The 17,687-nt window shown below is 33.3% G+C and overlaps 3 protein-coding genes across 4 annotated transcripts; 2 read left to right on the top strand and 1 right to left on the bottom strand.

Annotated features, from left to right (window-relative positions):
- Positions 1-320: 320 nt before the first annotated feature.
- On the bottom strand, positions 321-2,394 carry LOC141678008 (E3 ubiquitin-protein ligase AIRP2-like). Its single transcript, XM_074484187.1, has 6 exons — positions 2,145-2,394; positions 1,953-2,063; positions 1,649-1,811; positions 1,438-1,504; positions 1,101-1,326; positions 321-1,016 (listed from the first exon to the last, which is right to left on the bottom strand). The coding sequence occupies exons 2-6, from the start codon at positions 2,036-2,038 to the stop codon at positions 809-811; spliced, it is 750 nt and encodes a 249-aa protein (XP_074340288.1). The 5' UTR covers positions 2,039-2,063; positions 2,145-2,394; the 3' UTR covers positions 321-808.
- A 1,661-nt stretch (positions 2,395-4,055) lies between these two features.
- LOC141677866 (putative LRR receptor-like serine/threonine-protein kinase At1g67720) lies at positions 4,056-10,185 on the top strand. 2 transcript variants are annotated; one of them, XM_074483958.1, is made up of 15 exons: positions 4,056-4,401; positions 4,485-5,019; positions 5,192-5,703; positions 5,798-5,933; positions 7,013-7,084; positions 7,365-7,433; positions 7,520-7,591; positions 7,716-7,784; positions 7,942-8,111; positions 8,196-8,449; positions 8,738-8,864; positions 8,934-8,999; positions 9,080-9,266; positions 9,345-9,477; positions 9,685-10,185. In XM_074483958.1, exons 1-15 carry the CDS (start codon positions 4,335-4,337, stop codon positions 10,000-10,002), a joined length of 2,787 nt encoding a protein of 928 aa, XP_074340059.1. In that variant the 5' UTR covers positions 4,056-4,334; the 3' UTR covers positions 10,003-10,185. The 2 variants fall into 2 exon arrangements, with proteins under 2 accessions (XP_074340059.1, XP_074340060.1); XM_074483959.1 differs by lacking the exon at positions 7,013-7,084.
- Positions 10,186-11,707: 1,522 nt separating this feature from the next.
- LOC141676989 (E3 ubiquitin-protein ligase AIRP2-like) lies at positions 11,708-14,852 on the top strand. The gene is made up of 5 exons (XM_074482721.1): positions 11,708-12,054; positions 12,859-13,021; positions 13,936-14,002; positions 14,134-14,368; positions 14,450-14,852. The coding sequence occupies exons 1-5, from the start codon at positions 11,966-11,968 to the stop codon at positions 14,658-14,660; spliced, it is 765 nt and encodes a 254-aa protein (XP_074338822.1). The 5' UTR covers positions 11,708-11,965; the 3' UTR covers positions 14,661-14,852.
- The last annotated feature ends 2,835 nt before the right edge of the window (positions 14,853-17,687 follow it).

Below are 17,687 nucleotides of genomic sequence, written 5' to 3'. Positions count from 1 at the left end.
CATTAATCTTTCATTTGGCTTATATTTTTTCTATGTTATTCGGACTCTTCAATTTACCTTCGAGTACCCGTGTCGCACACTCGACACTCGGACTAAGCCAAAAACATGTATATTTTTCTAAAAATTGTCGAGTCCGATACTTGGACACGTGTCCACGTCGGTGTCCACGTCGGACACTTCTATCCGAGTCCGAGTAACATAGTATTTTTTCTTTGAGTTAACCGGTTGGCTCATATTGTTATATCCATTCTTAATCATTTCCGGGTGAATTAGAATCGAATCCAGAATTTCAGAAAACGAGAGATAGCCCTCAAGGCAAATACACCATTAAGAAGATATTAGCAATTTCCATAAATCACAGCTTATCTATGTACAATGATACAACCATGACATTACTATGAAGAATACAGTCTTTTTCATGAATGAACAGAATAGTTAAATAGAAATCAAGGATATCTGGAACTTGCCATTTCAATTCTAACACTCAGGTTCCAAAAATATCTGAGCTGATTGGCATATGCATCTCCTCTGCTATCTGAGCAGTACAAATCTCTGAATCTGACATTATAAAAGGTCTTTATACCATGCCAGCAGCAACATACTGAAGGTTCATCTGTACAGATTCTGAGAACTTACTAGGCTTCATGCTTATCATATGAATCTGTTTTACATCCATTTGCTTTCTATACAGCTGCTAGATGGATGAGACTTGAATTTGAAATGATGAATAAGAGATCATGTATTAAGTATTGACACTAGTCTATTGACTTATCATGTTTTTGTATCTGCTGTTTCCATGAGAGCTATGTCAGATCAAATATTCGTAGAGTAATAAATGGCTATCCGGTGCCATCAGTGGCAAGTTCTCAATATAAAGGTAAAAATGTCGTATGTTCTCCTTCGCGAGAGTGCTCATATCCAGAACATCATTTTTGTTCATAAGAAACCAAAGATCTCCGGAGCTAACCTTCTTCAGGCTGCCACGACAGAAAGGGCATGATTGAGATCGTGCATTCCTGTTACACAACACGAGTGAAAAATTAAACATTAAACGACAAGGGAGAAGCTGAAGATACTAATGCTATGAATTTTGTTAGTACCAGTTCTGGAAACAGGTTGTGCACATAGAGTGGCCACAATTAGGTAACACAGCTTCATTACAAGCTTCCATGCAAATTCCACATTCCTCGTCTTCTGTAGGATCTTTACCAGAAAGCTTCCTCTTCTCATCCAATATCGTATCTTCAGCTAATTGAGCATCATTCTTCTTTTCTTTTAACAAGGTCATGTCGTCTTCAAGTTGCTTAAGGGAAGGGTATATAATAGCTGCAATCAATATCATTATCAAATAGACAAGTATAAGCAAAGAAAAGGAAAGTTTAAGAGTGAAGACATCAAATACGTGTCAATTAAGAATCATATGATAAAGAAAGATACCATAGAATTCCCTCAAAGTAGCTATTCGATTTTGTGAGGATGCTGTTGGCACCCCATCAACAAACACCTGCAGAAAAAATGCATTCCAGCATATGATCACACACACAATAATCTCGAAAGCTAGAATGTCATGAATTATGATCAAACCAAGGATTTCAGATAATCATATTGTGATGCCTGAGAGACCAAGCAAACTGAAAAAACATCTCACCTGGTAAACTAGTATCTGAAGGAGGCCTAGATAGCTTATAACACTATCTGTACAACTATAGTCCATCCATTCGATGAGATATAGCAAGAGCGGAGCAAAAGAGCCATAATGCAACTTCATGTACACACTATCCCCTCCATAGTCTTGTTGAAGAGCAAAAGCCCTGTAAAATCAACACAAAAACTCTACTAAAGATCAAATTTTCTCGGTGTTGACACATGCTCATACAACATTGCAGAATCATTCGAGCATTACCAATTTGAAGCAAAAACATAGACTAAACAATATGATAACAAGGACTTACAGGTTATTGGCATGTTGTATATGAGATTCAAGGGTCTTAACAGAATCTTTAAAAGAAGATTTTCGGAGATTTTCTTTTTGCCACATTTATATCAGATGAACTTCTCTGTTTCTGCCAAAATGTGAATGAACCAGGCTTTGTAAAATGAAGTAGAAAAATGGATAAGTAAAAGGCCAATGCAGTTAACTTAACTTGATGGTGTGGACTTTACAAACTAGTACAAGCAAAGAAAGGGATATGCATGTAAATTGCATCTTTGTGTTGCTTATTTTCTTCCTAATTCTTTCTTCACCGCTACTAATTCTAGTTGCCTTCTACATTGTATATACTTTCATTTATCCCATGTAAGAAAACAAAATCTTCATGTACTTGTGCAAGAAGTATATGTAATCAGGCAACTAGACCAGAACTAAAATGTATACTTTCTTTTATTTTCTTAGCTCCTACTACACTTGAATAGTGCTAGAGGAGAATTTTTTTTATATGATCTCTTTCATCATCTATCACAGTTCAAAAGTAATTCAATCTCAGTGATTTGCGGAATAGGATCACAAAACAGTCTGGTCTTGAAAAAAAGTAAAATTTCTATTAGTTTTTACCTTAAATTTACTAATATTTTCACGTTAGCCGGGATTTCAGCCTAGGTTAGCCTCTTTGATTCCGTCTCTTATCTCAGCCCATACACATCGATTTCATGCATGAATCATAAAGCTATCAACATTATCCTCCCAATAATCGAAATTCCATATGAGATTTGTATTTAAACAACATTAATTAATATCGCAGGCACAAAATTTTAAGTATCGGTAAAAACAAATGTGCGAGTAAGACGTATGATTATACCATTTGAAAACTGTGTTTGTCATTGTAGCTGAAATCACATATTCTGTGAAAGAAAACTCATCAACTGACAATAACATTTTTGCAACTTTCATACTATTTAATTAGAATCTCTTTAAAACTAGAGACAAATTTCTGATTTTTGTTTTTCATAATATATGTTCTTAAAGATAACAGATTTATTTTCAACGGTACACATGGGCCGTTTAAATCAATGATAACAACATGCACTATATTACCCAAAAGGCCCACATACACAACTTACTGGATTCTATTCTTCCTACTGCAAAAAGAAACCTTCTAATTAAATAGTTGTATTAATTAGTAAATTAAATTAAACATCATTAACACAATTAAACTTTTTTAAAGTAATACGATCGGAACCAAGAAAAAATATTGAGTTTATTATTTTAGGGGGAGTAAAAATACACTGTGCCTATTATGTTGGAACCGGAAAAAATATTATTTTAACGAGATTATTACTTTATCATTATTACTTTATCGAGGTTTAATTGAAACTTGATATATAAAGATTTTATTTATTTTAATGAACATGGGGACCATTTTAAATAAAATACGCCATACTGAATACTTTTTCAAAGCGTGTAGGTCCAAAGTAACAACACTATGTAGATTTGGTTGTACACACAAAAAGCAAAAGAAAGTTAAAGCATATAACATGGTAGGAATATTATCATCTTTAACCATTCCTTAGCCTAGTTAATATATAACGCGGAATCAAGATTACGAAACAGTCGATATTTGAGTAAAATATCGTTAACTAATTTGGAATACTAACTACAATTTTAAAAGATTTCAAAATGCTTAAACAAATTTATGCTTTTAATAAAAATCGGGACTCAAAAAAAGATTTCTACTAAAAAAATTTAGTCGTATCAAGCCCCCACAAAAAAAGGTTGTTGTTAATACGGTAGAACCTCGATAAATGATTATTTGATTGAATAATTTCATAATTTTTCCGATTTCAATATAATAGAAATAATGTTTTTTTAATCTCGAAAAATGAATAAACTCGTTAAATGAATAAAAATTTTAAGTCCATAACGTATTCATTTATCGAGTTTTAATTCTGTACCAGGATTAGCTTAGCTAAATCAGCAACACTATAGCATAATGAATATCTTTTTCCAAAGCAACAAAAAGGAAACCAAAAGTTAAAAATTAATATGAATTGCTAAAGCATATTCTTTAATTTGAATGAACATCAGTGCATGACATTCCACAAACACAACCAGTCATCTACTAGTAAAAAATTTAAAGTGGAGGAAAGTTATGAAGGACAGTGAACGTTTGCTAAATGTCGTATTCAGTGTACAAGACTTTCGTGCTCTCGCTCCTTGTATGTCCGAGATATGTTGTGGCATAGCCATAGGCAATTTTACTTTTATTCTGGTAAAGTTGATGTTTCTTGATCTCGAATCCGTGACCTACACTTGAATACTAATTTTAATCTTATTATTTGCTGAGAAGCTAAAGACACTTTGAAAACTTTAGAGTTCTCAGACTCCTGATCTAATCTTCATGGATTTAACTTGCTATGCCATCTTATTTCTTGGCTTAGTTCCAGTTCTTATGTGCCAAGTTTCAGGTATGCTCTGTCCTCACCTCTGCACAGTTGAGTTTTAATTAAAGAGTCTGATTTTAAGAACTGATGACAAATTCAATATGCAGAGTTTGTTAGTATAGACTGTGGAGGCTTAAAGAATTACACAGACCTTGACACTGGCTTACAATGGATTCCTGATACTGGAACTATTGGTTATGGAAAATCAGTCGCGGTGGAGAGTTCAGATGTGATTTCATTACAGTATCAAACACGAAGAGACTTTCCTACTGACGACAACAAGTACTGCTATACTCTGAGAACCGAGGAGAGGAGGAGGTACCTTGTCCGAGCAACATTTTTATATGGAAAGTCAGATGAGACCACATATCCGAGGTTCTGGCTTTATTTGGATGCAACAAAATGGTCAAATGTGAATATCATGGATGCCTCAAAGGTACATGTTAAGGAAATGATCATCAGGGCTCCTTCAAATTCCATTGATGTCTGCCTTTGTCACGCGACAACAGGTTCTCCATTTATTTCCACTCTTGAGCTGCGTCCTTTAAATCTTTCAATGTATGCCACAGAGTTTGAGGATGATTTTTACTTAAAAGTGGCAGCAAGAGTAAATTTTGGGGCTGCAAGTAGTGAAGCCCTTAGGTAAGCTATCATACTATGTCACCATGTCAATATCTGAAATGTAAAATGATCAATTGAAGATATTTCACACTTAAATTCATAAGATTCATAAGATGGACTGTCTGGCAATGAAGTGATCATTCTTGTGCATTAGACACTAGCCTGCAATTTTACATCCGCGATTTTCTTTCAGGTATCCTGATGATCCTTATGACCGCATATGGAGTTCTGATCTTGAAAAGAGGCAAAATTTTCTCGTGGGAGTGGCACCAGGTACCAGGAAAATCAACACAACAAAGTACATAAACACCAACACAAGAGAGTTCCCACCTGTCAAAGTAATGCAAACTGCAGTGGTTGGCACCAAAGGTAGGCTTACTTATAGACTAAACCTAGATGATTTCCCTGCCAATGCGCGAGCTTATGCATACTTTGCTGAAATTGAAGACTTGAGAACTTCTGAAAGTAGAAAATTTAGAATAGAGCAACCTTACATGCCCGACTACAACAATGCTGTCGTTAATATTGCTGAGAATGCCAATGGAAGCTACACTTTATATGAACCAAGCTTCATGAATGCAACACTTGAATTTGTATTATCATTCTCCTTTGTTAAGACCCCGGATTCTTCTCGAGGACCACTCCTTAATGCAATTGAAATAAGCAGATATGTGCAAATTGCCAGGAAGACGGATATGCAGGATGGTAAGAGCTGCAGCATAAACCAAATAAGTAAATATGAAAGTAGCTGTTTCAAGTTTACCTATATGAACTAACTAGTGTCAACTTCAACTGGTAGTGAACATTCTCAACTCTCTCCGAGCCAGGTCTAAAGACAGTAATTTGGTGGATGAAGATCACGGAGACCCTTGTCTTCCCACACCCTGGAAATGGGTGGCCTGCAGCTCTGACATACCACCAAGAATTACAAAAATGTGAGTTTATGATTCTCTCAATGTAATATATGACTCTATCATTTTAAAGTTCAGTACATAAACATGACCATGATTAAATGAATGATTGATGCTAGAAATTTTGAAGATTTGACGCTTCTGCCAAGAGCGGTGCCTGAAATTTTCAGTACCCTGTTCAAAATCTATACTAAATTTCTAAATTTTTTTTACATGAAATAATAAAAAACTAAAGTTTATAAATAAGATATAATAATTAAAGTACAAAAAGTAATTTTATTACATAATTAAAATTAACTAAAAAATAATTATACATTTAAATTTTAATATGTTATGCTATATTTTAGAAATTAAATATTTATTTTAAAGAGATAAGTTATACATGTGACTTATAATATAATATTTTATAAATAAGTAAGATAAAATATTGATAAAAAATAAATATTCAAATAAAAACTTATTTATACTTATACGCATTAAAAATGGATATATTTAAGATGAATAATATACCTAAATTTGAATCATTATTTGAATAACATAATAATGTATATATTGTCACCAATTAAAAATAAGTGTACATAATCATATTAGTTAACTATAAAATTTTCATTAAAACTAGTAGTTTACATCGAATGTAATTTAAATTGTAATTTTTGTTTATAAATGATTTTTATATTAGTATTTTTAGAATTAATGTGACTTCTTTAAGATAATAATTTAAAATTATTTAAATGTATAACATTTTTCATTTACAAATTTTCAACATTAAAAAATTATATTTTTTAACTAAACATTCTTTTTCCTACTTTAGTATACATATAATCATATATATATACATGTTTATGAAAAAATGTGTCCATCATATTTGAAAGTCCCGTGCAGCGGCACCACTTGCACACCCTCGTACACGGCTCTGCTGCCAAGAAGCAGCATGTCAGATATATTAAATTACAAGGTCTAAACTGTGATTACTTATACTAAGTGTTTCTGGCAGATACATCCATGGGCTTAAAGTTCTATTAACATCTTTGCAAAATATGCCATACTAATAGTTGACTAGCCAATGTACATTCATGTGATATACTAAAATAATTTTTGAAAAGTGCACTGTCAGGAAAGAATGTTGAAGGTGATATTCCTCCTGAGCTCAATAACATGGATGGATTAATCGAGTTGTAAGTGCAGTTGAACAATCGAATACTATGTTACTCGGACTCGACTATAAGTGTCCGACATGGACACGTGTCCAAGTATCGGACTCGGAAACATTTTAAAAAATATGCATGTTTTTGGCTTAAAATAAGTATCCGAGTCCAAGTGTCCATGTCCAAGTGTCAAGTGTCCGACACGGGTACTCGAAGGTAAAATGAAGAGTCCGAGTAACATAGATCGAATATATGTTTATATGTTATGTTGCTGACTAAAATCACAACCTGATTGCTACTTCAATTGTAGGTGGTTAGATGGGAACTCCTTTCAGGGTCCAATCCCTGACATTAGTAACCTCATTAATCTACAAATTCTGTGAGTTCATTTTCTCACAATTCTCTACTTTTCACAAATAAGATCAAAATGTGTGATGACCAATTGCAAACTTTGGTGAAGTGCAGGCATCTAGAGAACAACAAACTGACTGGTCCATTACCATCTTATCTGGGTAGTTTGCCAAGCTTAAGAGAACTGTATGAAGAGATTCAATCATCAAGGCCTTTAAATTAATGAATTTGGCTTTCTTTATTGTTTCTGTGCAGAGATTGATGCCATTTTCATGCTAAGTGTTGAACTGTTTTGTTATCCTATTTGCAGGTATGTAGGTAATAATTCTCTGACAGGAGATATCCCTTCAGCATTGCTAAAAGGGAAAGTGATTCTTAAGTGAGTATGTTTATGCCATGTATACAAGTATATCTTCAACAGGCATACCTGCCTAGTACCTATGACAGAAAACGAGAAAAATATCGTGATATGATAATAGATAAAGGCATTCTTCCTACAGTCTACTCAGTGGAAGTAATAACATTTTGTCTTGCAGGTATGAAGGCAATCCTGGGCTTAAAAATGAGGCTAAGCATAAAAGAAATCGCAGAGTGATTGTTGGAGTTGTCATTGGAGTGCTAGCAGTTCTTCTACTTTTGTTAATAGGAAGCTTGCTACTTCTGTGTCGTCTTCAGAAGAAGAGATCTTACCAGAACAATGGAAAAAGTATGCATTTCCTCATTTCATTTCTATATTCTTTTTCCTTATCTTACATTAGTTTTTGAAATATGAACTTGGTTTGTCCACCAGGTGATAGCCTGCGTACTAGTACTAAGCGGTCCTCTGCATATTCAATAGCAAGAGGGGGAAACCTAATGGAAGAAGGAGTTGCATACCATATAACTTTTTCTGAGATAGAAGAAGCTACTAAAAGCTTTTCTAAGCAAATTGGTAAAGGAAGTTTTGGACCTGTGTATTATGGAAAAATGAAAGATGGAAAAGAGATTGCAGTTAAAATTATGGCTGATTCTTCTAGTCATGGAACACGACAATTTGTTACTGAGGTAGCTATTTCTTCCAAGTTTCATACACTTCTGCATTTAGAAAACCAGTACAGATGATAACACATGATCGAACATAAGAGATCAGTAAACGCTAAACTAAGAGACCGTCTTCCTAATACAGGAGAATGTTGTATCACTACACCCCTTGTTTTCATATTGAACCTTCTCTAGTTCATCTGCTATAAAAATCAAATGCATTGGTAATCTGTAAAAAACCAATGTAGTTTTAACTTATTAAAGATGTGATTGTTATCAGAAGCAATAAGTATTCTTGAAGCTTACTTGCAGATTGCTCTCTTGTCGCGAATCCACCACAGAAACTTGGTTCCTTTAATTGGATATTGTGAAGAAGAACATCAAAGCATGCTTGTTTATGAATACATGCACAACGGAACTTTGAGAGATCACATGCATGGTATGCGTCTTTTAACCTGCCAAAAGTCTGTCAGTCAAAGAAAATTAAATGACATGTAATTACTTGCAGATTCTTCAAACCAGAAGCACTTAGACTGGCTAGCTCGTCTTAGAATCGCAGAAGATGCAGCTAAAGGTTGGTACCAAATATCTTCTGTTCATGTAGTACTAAGTATTCTGCCTAGTACCGTTGCTCAGACTTGCTGTAATCTGCAGGCCTTGAATACCTACACTCTGGATGCAACCCGAGTATCATTCACCGTGATGTAAAGACAAGTAATATTCTCCTAGATATTAATATGAGGGCAAAAGTTTCTGATTTTGGACTATCAAGGCAAGCTGAAGAAGATCGAACCCATATATCAAGTGTGGCTCAAGGAACAATAGGCTACCTTGATCCAGGGTAAGCCATATCATCCGATTGCATACTGTCATCCATTCCTTTTGGTGCCCATAATGATTTTTCAATATGAATAAACAGGTACTACGCAAACCATCAATTAACTGAAAAAAGTGACATTTATAGCTTCGGAGTTGTTCTGTTAGAACTGGTCTCAGGAAGAAAACCTGTATCAGCAGAAGATTTTGGCATCGACTGGAGCATCGTTCACTGGGTAAGCCCATTTCTCCCATTTCTTCACAATGCTCGACATGAATTAAAAGCTTCGTGATAATGCAACAAGTTACTAGCCTTGTTATGCTAGCAGAAGCCGCTAAATTGATCTGATATTTCTCACACTGAGCACGTATTTAAACCACATTCTTCACATTCTCAAGTTACATAATGTTATTATCACTGATCACCCAAATTTTAACTGCAGGCAAGGTCCATGATCCGAAAAGGAGACATAATAAGCATCATAGACCCTTCTCTAGCAGAAAAGGTAAAAATCGAATCCATATGGAGGGTTGCAGAAGTAGCAATCCAATGTGTAGAACAACACTCATCTTCTAGACCAAGAATGCAAGAAATCATTCTAGCTGTACAGGATGCAATCAAGATTGAGAAAGGCAGTGATAATGTAACCTCAGGAACTTCAAAATCAGAATCATCCCGCAGAACATTATTGACTAGCTTTCTCGATGACATCGAGAGCCCTGAATTATCTGATGAATCTCTAGCTCCTTCAGCAAGATGAACATCCATGTACTTAACAACATTTTGTAGTAAATAACTGGTGAACACAGTTACATTCTTCTCCTACTACTTTTTCTTGTATTGTTGTCTAAAATCTTTGTAACCCTTGTAGCTAATTTGCCTGGACCAAAGCACTACACAAACACTATATACTTCAACAACTTATACTTTCAGTTGTTTTCAATCTTGCAGGAAAAAAAATTCAAATTTTCAACCCAAAAAATGGACTTGGGTAATGAAAAGTAATAAAGTACTAGGATTTCTCAGGTTTTAAGTTTTAGATGGGCCAACTCTTCAACCATCAATCAAACAAGATTGTTTCAAATATTAAAAAAATATATAATCGAAAATTGCTTCGATTTAATGAAAGTCAGGAACGGAAATTTAAGTACTCACGCTCGATTCCAATGTATGAAAGTCAAACTAATGTTATAAGTGTAAGACTCCTCCCGATTTTTATATAATATACAAATCTAGTTAAAATCTTAATCTAACATCTTAAGATAATAGACCAATTCCTTAAATCAAACAACATGGTTTCATTTATTCAAAAATTAAACATAATCTAACATTGACTCGGTTTAACGCGACATTGACTCGATTTAACGCGAGTAATCTTGCGAACGGAAATTTAAGTACTCAAACAATATATATATATGAACAGAAGTTAAACTAGTGCATATAATTGTAAGACTCTTCTGGATTGGCTGGTGGCCTAAACATTGAAAAAGTATTCTTCCAAGTTCCAACTAATTAGTTTTATGAGAGTATGATATTAATATATTATGATTCGTGCGGCTAAAGAAACTATCAGAGCCATATAGAATTAGAACAAGTCAAATATTCAATCTTGATACAACAAATTTTGTTTAATCCTGCACAGCTGTCTTATTACCCACACATGTATTATCCAAAAAACGATCATTTAATCATTTAATTATTACTCCTTCTCCAGTCAATTGTTTATATTTGGTTTTGGTATGGAAATTAAGAAATACATATAAAATAGTAAAATAGAGAAAGAAAAGTGAGTGAAGGAGTGTAAAAAGGGGGAAAATGGGAAAGTCATGGGACCCATTTACTATTTTAGTAAGTTTTGAAATATAAAGAACTGGATCCGATATCCAAAAAGCAAATTGTAAAAAAATGGTTGGGACAGAGAAAATATTAATCAAGGAAAAATGGGAAACAAGCTATTTTTTGTTTTTGAAAGCAACAAGAAATCATTAAAATATATGTTATCAAAAATTTTCGGTATTTATAAAAATATATTGATAAAATTTACAAATGTATTACGGAAATTTTCCGTAATACGATATACTTTAAGTATAATTATGGGGCTAATAATTCAAATATTAACACATATTTTGAGCCCATATTTAAGTAGAAAAGAGAATAGAAAGGTAGACCAACTACTACCTAAACTTGCAATATGATTAATTAATAATTGCTTTGCTGATAACAATAATTGCATTTCTAATATTACAATATTCCACTTTTAAATACCAAAAATACATAAAATGGAGTAAGTTTTCTTGAGAATGTTTATGTCAATGTACCTACTTCCTACTAAAAAATGAGTTTATTTTTGCTATAATAAAATAATAATTTTAAATTTATAAAAATGGTAAAAAGAATAAATGATGAATGTGATGACAACTATAAAGCATCTAAAAAGACACCATAAAAGCCCACACTTGTATTAGAAAATGACATTCATCAATTTTCATTTCACCAACAAAACAAAAACCCAATAAACGTTCCTACTCTCAAAGCCACCCCTTTATGCTAAAAACCAAAAAGATTTTATCTTTATTGTGAATTCTTGAGTTTTTGTTTCTGGTTTTGAAATTGGGTTTTCAAGAAGCTAGTTTTAGTAGTGTTTGTAGATTTTTCTTGGGTTTTTTGTGTAAAAGAAAGGTAAAGATAAGACCTTTATTCATAGTTTTGATCAAGAAAAGGAGATGGATATGGTGTATTACCCTTATGGAAGGTCTTCTTATGAGGACTCTTTGAAGCTTCTTGAGGCTGATATTCAGCATGCCAATGCTTTGTAAGCTCATCTCTCTCTCTCTCTCTCTCTCTCTCTCTCTCTCTCTCTCTCTCTCCCTCTCTCTGTCTCTCCCTCTCTCCCTCTCTCTGTCTCTCTCTCTCCCCCCCTCCCTCTCTCTCTCCTTGACTTTATAATATTCTTCTGATGATAATTGTGTAACTAATTCGAAATTTGGGTAAAAAGTTTAATCTTGGAATTGTTGTGAATTAAAGCTGTGTTAAAAGGCTGCCTTTGTTTGTGAGGTGTTAATTTTTTGTACCTCATTTTATAATGATTTTGTTTATAACTATGCTTTGTTCTAAGATATTTAGTATACTTAATTCATCAAGTATTTGAAGTAACTGTTCCTATTATTGAGTGTGAGTATGTAAGAAATAAGAAATTGAGATTCCTTTCGTAGAAATGATGAAGTGATTAGTGATTACTTGTTTCTGTACAAGAATTTGAAGAGTGGAGAGTATTTCATTTTTTGTTTCTTCCGTAACTTTCAATTTGGATTTGCAAAATTAGATATTTCATAAGACTCCAGAATGAATTTATTTTTCCTCTAAAAATATTGAATTTTAATGTGAATGTGACTAATGTAAAAATGTGTGCATCTTTAAGCTTTTAAATAATAAATGGGTTGAAGAGGATAACGAGCATATTTATTTTAACTTGCAAGTAAGTTTGAGATCAAACAAGCTAGAGGAACGGAGATGGATTAAAACTAGTTTCAGTTATTGAACTGCTAGAGTCGCTTTTTGGCTATTAGTTTGCTAAATGTAGACGCCTGGTTGCTAAGCCGTAACTTTTAAATACCAGGGCTGCTGCGATTCCAAGAGGAAAGGGTGGTGCTCGACTACAAATGACATTGGCATACAGTAATTTGGCACCTTTCCTTTTGTTTCTGCTACAATGGATCGACTCTTCCTGCACATGTCTACTTCCAAGATATTTAAATCTTTTTGAAATTGTTGTGCATAAGGTCAGTTTTTAGTGTTCTGTTACTTTAATGTTTTGAACTTGTTACGTAATGTATAGTGTAAAGATGAGAGAAAGTGAGAGACGTCTATAGAGTAATATGTATGCCACGAAAAGGAGATTATTGGAAGTAAATGTCTTAAATCACCGTTCATTAGTAACTTTACGCCCTTGCTGTCATTCTTTTTTAAAGGATTATATATAAAGATCTGGATTTGTACGATACATAAAAAGTCTTATGATAATAAGACTGCTAAATCCTATACTATATATACGAATTTAAAAGGCACACCACACCACCTTTGGCCTAACTAGCCATGTGGTTTTAAGATGTCTGATGGATGTAAGTAAGGGCGCTTGAGCCTGTTGCCATGGGTGGTCATGTCGGTGTAGCACTTGCCGCAAGCCTCACGGTTAGCATAAGTACCAGGAGGCACGCACTCTTGCATCGAGCGCAACATGTTCCACATGCCCTGGTGCACACGTTAACATCAAGTGAAACAGAAACATGCACCAGCAGCCATAGCTGTAAAAATCGCTAATCGGAACTAATCAATCTAAGTACGATTAGGAATTTTGGATCCGACTCTTCCTGCACATGTCTACTTCCGAGATATTTAAATCTTTTTGAAATACTTGTGCATAAGGTCAGTTTTTAGTGTTCTGTTACTTTAATGTATTGAAACTTGTTACGTGAGAGACGTTTATAGAATATGTATGCCACGAAAAGGAGATAATTGGAAGTAAATGTCCTAAATTACCATTCATTAGTAACTTTACGCCCTTGCTGTCATTCTTTTTTATAGGATTATACAAAACATTCAATTGTACAAAATTTTCCTGAAATGTTCACTGCCTGTTGCAATTGATTTTCACTTCTGCTCTGTTGATTTCCTGATAACATATCTCTTCTTACAGGTATACACAGATGGCAGACATAATGTATCTGCACGTGGTAGGAAGGCCACAATCAGCGAATTCTATGGTATGTTGCATATCACTATTGACAATCAGTACATTAATCAAATCGACTTAAATTCTTAAATTATCCATATTAATTTAGTTTGGACACTGCAATGATAATCATTTTTGCCTTCTTTTTGGAAATTAATGCAGCCATTATATTGCCGTCTCTTCAAGGTCTCCATAATGACTTGGTAGAGATGGATATTGCAAAAGATGAGAAGCCTGGAACAGAGATCAATAGCAAGGAGAGACTGCAGGGTGAAACTAGTCTATCAAATGTTGATTTGGAGAGAGAGGCCGAATGTGGGATATGCTTAGAGCTTTGCCCGAAAATTGTTTTGCCTAATTGTTGCCATTCCATGTGCATTAACTGCTACCGTGATTGGTAAACTTCCTTTCATTTCATCCTTGTTGCACATTTCTTCCACCTTCGATGCCTTACCTCCAACTTTTCATAAATTCACAGGAACACAAGATCGGAAGCCTGTCCTTTTTGTCGTGGTACCATAAAAAGAGTCATGTCAAGAGATTTATGGGTTCTCACTAGCGGAGACGACATAATTGAAACTGATACAGTTCTGAAGGAGGACTTGCAGCGATTCTACCTGTATATTAGCAAGCTGCCTAAAGATACCCCAGATGCGCTTTTCTTTATGTACTATGAATACCTAATATAATCAAGAACAATGTTGTACAGATAGAAAAGGCCGACCTGTAAATGTACATAGAGTCTGGCTAGTTACTACATTAATGTAACAGCTTAATAATACACGGTGGAGGTTGATAAATGCCCTTGTGATCATTGACAAACTTTAATCCCTGAGCCTTAAATTTTTCTTAAATACTTCTCCTGTCAAAATTATCATCAATGGACATTTGTATTCTTTTTGTTAAAGAGTATAAGATCATGTTCGGGCTTTCCTCTATCATGTTAAGATTTTAGTGCAACTGATTACTTAACATGATTACTTAACATGGTATCATTTTAGGGAGGGACTCGGGTTCGAGTCCTCCCACCCCATGCATTTAATTTAAATATTTGTTATTGGTTGTGATTGTCGTTGTCAATCGTAGCGAAAATTATCGTACGATTGAGGGGGAGTGTTAAAGAGTATAAAATCCTTTTCGGGCCTAGCTTATCTTGGTTTTGAAAGGGTTTGAATCTTCGATATCCCGTAAAGATACAAGATATCTATCTAACATGTATTCGTCATGTTCGATCATAGTCGATAGCTCCATAATACGGTGAAAAAATGAAAAGGGCACCTCCTATCAACATGTACTCGTCATGTTCGATCATGATCGAACAGCTCCGTAATATGGTAAAAAACGAAAGGGCATGATCGAACAGCTCCATAATATGGTTAAAAACGAAAGGCCAATTCTCGACATCCCGTAAAGGAGGCAGTGACAAAGGAGTGAGGCGCCCCTGTAAAAGAAGAGGGAGTCCTGCACAAGTGCCCCAGCTATTATGGTGTAGTGTACAATTAGAGACAAAAAAATCCTCTTATTTGCCATGGTTGAGTAGCTAGGAAACAAGCAAACTTAAGAAACCTTAAGCACCTTCATTTCTCATCATAATTATACTCTTAACAGAGCATATATCTCATCATAGCCTAAGATTTATTAGCATGAAAAAAGACTAATATTTATCATCATTTCACTTGGCCGATCTCATTATTTCTTCGATCCGATTTTAGAAAATTACTAATTTTATGGACTCCTATTTATTAATATTAATGGACCCGTGTACGAAAACTCCACTGATCAAAACGAACTAAACTTATTAAAGTACGCGTTTAAAATGTGTATAATAGAAAAACCCTTTCTAAATCTATGTAATACTAACTTAAATCTCGTGCGATGCACAGTTCCCACTAATATTTAAAAAATTTATTTATTCTATCATATTATAATTTTAAAATATTTATATAAATATATAATAATTATAAATTTATAATTAATATTATAGGATAACCCGTGGTCGTAGTTTAGTAAGATAAGTAGACTATTTCTGTTAGTTTAATAATTTAGTAGTTTAGCGGATATATAATACGATTAATTTATTTTTTAATAATAGGATAAATTGTGATAGTAGTTTGGTAAGATAAGTAAACTATGTTTAGTAGTTTAATAATTTAGTAGTTTAACGTATATATAACACTATTTATTTATTATTTTAATAACCGAAATTAGAGAATAACCGATGAACCAAATTATACCTCATTCCAGGTATTATAGTAATAGATTCACTCCGCCTCAATTTATCTGTCATGTTTAACTTTTTACAGTTAAATTGACTCAGTTTTGAATGAAAATTACACATAGTACATTATCGAAAATATTTATAAAAATTATATCATTAGAAAGTATGTTCAATCGTATTTTTCAATTTTTCAAATTAATAAAATAATGAATTTATATTTATGGTCAAAATTGAATCAATCTGACCATCAAAAGTTAAATAAGACAGATAAATTGATATGAATGATAAACCGGCACATTAAAGTAGAGGAAGCAATAATTAATTTCAAAGCAAAACAAAACTTACGTCCAGTATTATTTAACTAAGACTAAACTAGCTTATAATAATGGTTTGGAGAAGACGACTTGATGTCCACATCCTCAATCACCTATATTGAATTTCATAGGCTCGACAAGTGTATTATTGTTCCTAATTGCGCAACATTATTTCCTTCAAGTGATTAGCTTAATTGTAATTTTGTTTTGCATATTTCATTAACGATTTATTCATGTAATGCATAATTAAAAAATATGTCCCGCAATTTTTGGCTACAAATTTTCACACAACGGGGACTGAGCAGTCCGCTTTCCTTTAGATCCGCATCCGATAATTTGTGAATATTTAATTGAATAATTTTGGATAGAAGAATTTTGTCGATCAGTAAAAATATATATAATTTTATGTAAGCTGTAATGGTATGAGATCGGTCGATCAGATATTTATAAAATATTTCAATGGGGATTTTATTGATCGGAAAAATGTCTAAAATTTTATACAAGTCATGTAAGGTTGTGGATTCGGATATTCGAATATTTTCTAGATCAAATTACAAGTTAATTGGTCAAATTTATACTTATTTAAAATTACCGCTTACTTTTCTTGTCATGTGTGAATATTTTAATGGTTGTCACTTTTCATATTATATATGCATTGCACACAGTACAAATATAAATAATATTTCTTTTATAATATATTATTTGTTACAAATAAATTCAAGTTTTTGTGTGAACAAACACGCTATTTTAATGACAAATATATGGTTTATCTATATCGACCGTGCTCTAATTTAACTAAATTTATTAGAGTAAATTAGAGTAGTGTGACTAAAATTTAAACGCATTTTTAAAAGAAATTGATCGAATTTTTGAATTAACAAAACGGTCGCTGAATTTTCTTTCCGTCTTTCAAAATCGTGTATGCCGTGAGTTCAGTTAAATTTCCTGAGTTAACTTAATTAAAAAGTTTAAAATGGAGGGGTATTTAGGTAAAATAATCTGAAGCTAAAAATATATATATTGTATGTGTTTATACACACTAACTCTATAACCCGTGCAATTCACGTGCATGTTATATATTTCGTGAATTGATGTTGTTTTGACTATAATTATTAACGATATATTTATTTTGCTTTCTGATAGATCGATTAACTAATATTCCTCTTTATAAAATGGAAATCGAT

This window comes from Apium graveolens, chromosome 8 (genome assembly GCF_009905375.1).
Source record: "Apium graveolens cultivar Ventura chromosome 8, ASM990537v1, whole genome shotgun sequence".
NCBI lineage: Eukaryota > Viridiplantae > Streptophyta > Magnoliopsida > Apiales > Apiaceae > Apium > Apium graveolens.
This window is presented reverse-complemented; position numbering and strand designations above follow the sequence as displayed.

Bases quoted from the DNA above. Each gene is read 5' to 3' on its own strand.
- LOC141677866 (XM_074483958.1), top strand. From the start codon at position 4,335: ATGGATTTAACTTGCTATGCCATCTTATTTCTTGGCTTAGTTCCAGTT. The intron at 5,934-7,012 runs GTGAGTTTATGA...ATTTTTGAAAAG, and splicing joins CCACCAAGAATTACAAAAAT to TGCACTGTCAGGAAAGAATG. The intron at 9,267-9,344 runs GTAAGCCATATC...ATGAATAAACAG, and splicing joins ATAGGCTACCTTGATCCAGG to GTACTACGCAAACCATCAAT.
- LOC141676989 (XM_074482721.1), top strand. From the start codon at position 11,966: ATGGATATGGTGTATTACCCTTATGGAAGGTCTTCTTATGAGGACTCT. The intron at 12,055-12,858 runs GTAAGCTCATCT...TTTAAATACCAG, and splicing joins ATTCAGCATGCCAATGCTTT to GGCTGCTGCGATTCCAAGAG. The intron at 14,003-14,133 runs GTATGTTGCATA...AAATTAATGCAG, and splicing joins CACAATCAGCGAATTCTATG to CCATTATATTGCCGTCTCTT.
- LOC141678008 (XM_074484187.1), bottom strand. From the start codon at position 2,038: ATGTGGCAAAAAGAAAATCTCCGAAAATCTTCTTTTAAAGATTCTGTT. The intron at 1,812-1,952 runs GTAAGTCCTTGT...TTGATTTTACAG, and splicing joins ATACAACATGCCAATAACCT to GGCTTTTGCTCTTCAACAAG. The intron at 1,505-1,648 runs GTGAGATGTTTT...TTTTTTCTGCAG, and splicing joins TTCAGATACTAGTTTACCAG to GTGTTTGTTGATGGGGTGCC.